Genomic DNA, 5,181 nt, shown 5'->3' on the forward strand with positions numbered 1-5,181 from the left:
TGTATCCAAAAATCTATAAATATGACATTCTTGAATTTCTTAGAGACAACCAATAAGCCTTAAAAGTTCTCACACTCTCTCTATACCCATCAAATTCTTTGGAAACATAATATCATATTTTGTGAAGCACGGAGCTTGAAAATCCCTAGCTCACGTCCAAATACTATTGCTCTAGGAGGCACACGATCTTATTTGAACTCATATCTCTTCTATTCTTCTTCTCAGTATTTTCGAGATTTTCAAGTAAGCCATATGTTCTTCTTCGTTAATTTCTTGCATATTATCTTAGTTACATTAATCATCTGTCTTTCATTTCTTTTGAATCATGTAATTAGATTTCTTTGCTTAATTACTTTGTAAGTTGCATAATTTACTTATATTGATAGTTTTGAATTTTGATTTTCAATTCCTCTTCTTTGATTTTTGGGATTTCCTGACTTTTTAATATAAGCTTCATGCACGCATGAGGAATCTGTTTGGAATGATCTTCATGATGTAATATTGTACAAATCTCATGCATTGTTTTGAGTAAATTCATTAATGAATCATGATGATCTTACCATATGCATGCAGGCTTCGAATGATCCTTAATCGTTATGCATGCATTCTTCCAATTCATGCTCCATGAACATGTGTTCGATGGATATTTTTAGTCAATGCATTTAATATCTTATTATTGCTTTGTTTACATTTGAATCAAAGTGGAAGAAGACCCATTCACAAAAAATGGATTTCCTTGCATGAAATATTTCAGAAAATTAATCTTGTTGTTCTGGAAAATAAAAAGCTAGTCAGAATTGTAATTTCGTCAAATTTAGCTCATGAAATGGTAAATTATTATTATTAGTGATTTAGTCTTGTATGATATATGAATTTGTTTTTCCAAGAGACTAAGTGAAGGGAATTTTATACAAATGTGTATTTTATACAAATAATACACGTTGGAAAAATACACGTTGGGATCCAAAAGAAATTAAATCATTTCTTCTAATATATGGTCTTGACAATGAATTGGACAATTAGTCAACACTCGACAGTAGTCAGTTCGATTTACTTTAGATAGATCCGAGAAAGTTTCAAGAAATTCATTAACTCTAGAGGTTTAAGATCATGAGTTTTTTTTAGGGAGAAAATCATTAATTGTTATTATTTAAAAAAAAATGTTTAATAAGATTTATGAAGAAAGAATAGCTAGACATAAAAAATGAGGGGAATAAAAAACTCTCCAATTTGATAATTAAATGATGAGGAATAGTTAATTGGTGGTACGTTCCTACTTAAAGATGGGAGTAATTTAGTTAAAAGGCATTGTATGTATAAGATCATTTTTTAAAAGTGGGGATTTAACAGTGGGAATTGGGCAGTATTAAGTGGAATGTGTTGTTTTGGGTAGTTTACACTTTAGAAAAGTAGTTAGTGTAAGAGTTTCGGTTCGGTTTTGAGTTGTTTGGATAAAATCAAAATATTTGATTTTGGTTTTTTTTTTTTTTAATTGAGTATTGACATATACCCCCACCTTATCATCATCCTCATTGGTGACAATTTTAACTCATCCATTCCTTCTCTGAGAAAGAAGAAGAAGAAGAAGAGAGCATCCATGGCTCTTGAGGCTGTTGTTTCTGTGGTGACGGATAAACTTCTTAACTTCATCATCGAGGAAGCAAGTTCCCTGAGTCATGTTGAAGACAAAGTCAAGTGGATCCAAAAAGAACTGAGGGATATGCAACAGTTCTTACAAGATGCAGATAGCAAGCAACACAACAATCCAAAGGTGAAGAATTGGGTGAACGATATCAGAGACGTAGCTTTCGATGTGGAAGACGTCTTCGAGACCTACATCCTTAAGACAACACTACAAAAGAGGAGGAATTTCGTATACAGGTATGCTTTTTTTCCCTAATGGCATATATACACGTCATGTGATTGGCGTAGAGATTGAATGGATCCAAACTAAAGAGAATAAATTTTGTATACAGGTTTGCCTTTAAACTTAATGACCGATATACGAGCCGTATGTTAGGTAAAGAGATTGAACGGATCCAAAATAGTATCCGTGAGATCTCCGATCGTCGGTCAACCTATGATTTTGAAGCCATTGGAGGAGGAAGCGGAGAAGCATCGAGCTCTACAAGTGAAAAGTTGCGTGAGTGGAGACGAAATGTTGCTCGTTATGATGATGAAAATCAAGTTGTTGGTCTAGAGAATGATGTAAACGCCCTAAAAGCTCGATTAATTGGGGAGCCCTCGCGACGATGTGTGATTTCAATCGTTGGAATGGGGGGTTTGGGTAAAAGTACCCTCGCCAAAAAAGTTTACAGTTGCAATGAGGTGAAGAACCCATTTTGAATGTCGTGTTTGGGTTGATGTATCTCAAGTATTTGATGCTAAAGACCTTCTGCAGGACATAGCCCAAAAGTCCATGAATCTCAAAAAAGAGGACTTGCAAAATATGAATGAAGAAAACCTGAAAGAAAAGATCAACGGGTTCTTGACGGTACGTAAGTATTTTGTAGTCATGGATGATGTTTGGGAATTCAAATTGTGGAATCATCTACACACCGTATTTCCTGACACGAATAATGGTAGTAGAATAATCTTTACTACTCGCAAGAAAGAGGTAGCCTTGCATGCTGATCCACAAAGCCTTCCTCATGATCTACAACCTCTAAGCGACAGTGATAGTTGGGAACTGTTTATTAAAAAGGTTCTTTCAGTGGAAGAAATTACTGTTCCAGAGGAATTAGAAGCAGTTGGAAAAAATATCGTGGAAAAATGCAAGGGTTTACCTCTTGCAATTGTAGTATTGGGGGGGTTTTTATCCAGGAAACGCAGAGATTACGGCGTGTGGTCTAAAGTGCTTGATAGTGTAAGTTGGCAGTTAAATAAAGACGAAACACCCTGCTCACAAATCTTAGCATTGAGCTATAACGACTTGCCTTCCTACCTGAAATCGTGCTTTTTATATCTTGGTATCTTCCCTGAAGACCATGAGATCTCTGCAAGGAATTTGATGAGGTTGTGGGTATCAGAGGGATTTGTGAAACAACGAGGTAACGAACTAGCTGAGGATGTTGCAGAGGAATACTTGGAAGAGTTGGTTGACAGATGCATGGTTCAAGTAGCAGCAAGGAGACCTACTGGGAGTATAAAAAAATGTCGTATTCATGATCTTTTGAGAGATCTCGCAATATCAAAAGCTGACGAAGTTGAATTTTTTCACATTCATCCTAATCCAAATTCTTCTTCTACATCTTCTCCACCACTAAACAAGGTCCGTCGACTCTCTGTTCATAAATTTTCTGAGAAGCATTTCGATCGATGTATTCGTTCTGCATTTTACTTTTTCTTACCAGACCGTAAAACTCTTTATGGAGCCATTCATGGCAGTATGGATTTTGGAATGCTTAGAGTGCTTCATCTAAGTGGCGATGATTTTCTCTTTCGAAGTAAGTATCCTTGCTTGCCCAAGGCAATAGGGAAACTTATTCATTTGAGGTACTTGCGGCTGAGACATGTGAAAGTGAAAAAGTTTTCGTCCATCATAAACAAGTTCAAGAACCTAGAATACTTAGATCTGAAATATTGTGAAATCAATTTTGCCCGTGATGCGATTTCAAAGATGGACCATTTGCGACACTTGAACTTTGGCAGGTGGGTGAAAATTCTATTAGATCCACCAAGAGGGAATGACTCTTCTTCTATAAGGAATCTTCAAACGCTGCAGGGGATACGAATAGACAAGAAGAGTGTAGTGAAGGATGGGTGGAACAAGTATACCAACCTCAGAAAGTTGGGGTTGGTTGGTGATTTAGAGTCACAAGTAGAGGCATTAAGTGAGTGGATTGCCAAATTGGACCGCCTTGAATCCTTGACCTTGGATTTTTATAATAAAAAAGAAAAGTTCAAGAATCCAATTGAAAGGATGAACATATTTTCAAGGAATAATCACTTGAATATTAATCTCTTTGATCTCAATTTGAGAAGGGTATGGATAGAAAAGTTACCCGACGCTTGTGAATTTCCATCCAACTTCTCCCACCTGAAATTGTACAATTCCAAAATTGGGGCAGAAACAATACAAACGCTGGGAAAGTTGCCAAAACTCAAGTCCCTTTCGATATTGTCCTCTGGTCTTACAGTAAAGGCTATAATGTTTTCTTCCGGAGCATTCCCTCAGCTTCAAGAATTGCAATTCAGATTCCTTGATGATTTGGAGGAATGGAAGGTGGAGGAAGGAGCGCTTCCTTGTCTTAGAGAGTTGTCAATTGGGTATTGTGAAATTTGAAGGCACTTCCAGATGGATTGGTGCACATAACCACCCTCTTGAAATTTGATGTGTATGGTATGTCTGAAGAATTCAACGCCCGGGTCAGGCCAAATGTGGGAGAAGATTGGGGGAAGATTGCGCACGTGCCCAACATTTGGATGGATTGGAATATGGGGAGTTGACCGGTAAGTTTATTTTTCTTTTCTTTCCACACCTCAGCTATAAACTTTTCTCAATTCATTGTCTCCTCTATCCATCTAATCTCTATAATAATGTTTAGTTCCATTTGTGTGTTTGAGGTGGTCTTGTAATTGGGTTTGGGCTTTTGTTATATAGTGGCAATTCATGGGTTTGGGCTTTTGAAGTTCTTTATTTATTTATTTTTAGAGTAATGCTGGGGGTGACATTGGGATTTACAGTGATTCTCACATTTTTGATGTGGAGGTGCGCACATAACTGTAGATATTTTGCACATAACTGTAGATATTTTTTACTCATTTCTCGAGAAAATACATATATAGCTGTCACATGGACGCAATGAGAATCAAATGAAAACAAAGTCCCCACAGGACAACTTGGAATATCACTAAGTCTTTTAAATTCATCAACTTGATCGAGTCAGCTCGAAATGGTACCAAGTTGAGTCAGAAACTCAACTCATGAGTGTTGGCTTCTACATTTAATATGCTTGTCGAGGACAAAAGAATTTAAAAATATTTTTTTAAAAGAAATTATTTTATATATTTATAAATTTTGGGGATGCAAGCTTGGATAAAACACTAGCAGCCAAAAATAGATATAGATTTATAAAAAAGTTGAGGAATCATCACTAACTTGCATGAATTAAATTTTTTTTGAATTAAAGATTTTTTTTATTTCTTTTTTGAAAAGTGATAATCCAACTCTCTTTTTTC

General features: G+C 36.0%; 1 protein-coding gene across 1 annotated transcript; it reads left to right on the top strand.

Annotated features, from left to right (window-relative positions):
- Positions 1-280: 280 nt before the first annotated feature.
- LOC147381880 (putative disease resistance RPP13-like protein 3) lies at positions 281-4,683 on the top strand. The gene is given in 3 exon segments (XM_086429859.1): positions 281-1,881; positions 1,977-2,338; positions 2,340-4,683. Coding segments are annotated over 3 exon segments (2,592 nt in total). The 5' UTR covers positions 281-1,597; the 3' UTR covers positions 4,286-4,683.
- Positions 4,684-5,181: the final 498 nt, after the last annotated feature.

Source organism: Akebia trifoliata, unplaced genomic scaffold (assembly GCF_017979445.1).
Source record: "Akebia trifoliata isolate Shusen 1 unplaced genomic scaffold, ASM1797944v1 Contig00206, whole genome shotgun sequence".
Taxonomy (NCBI): Eukaryota; Viridiplantae; Streptophyta; class Magnoliopsida; order Ranunculales; family Lardizabalaceae; genus Akebia; species Akebia trifoliata.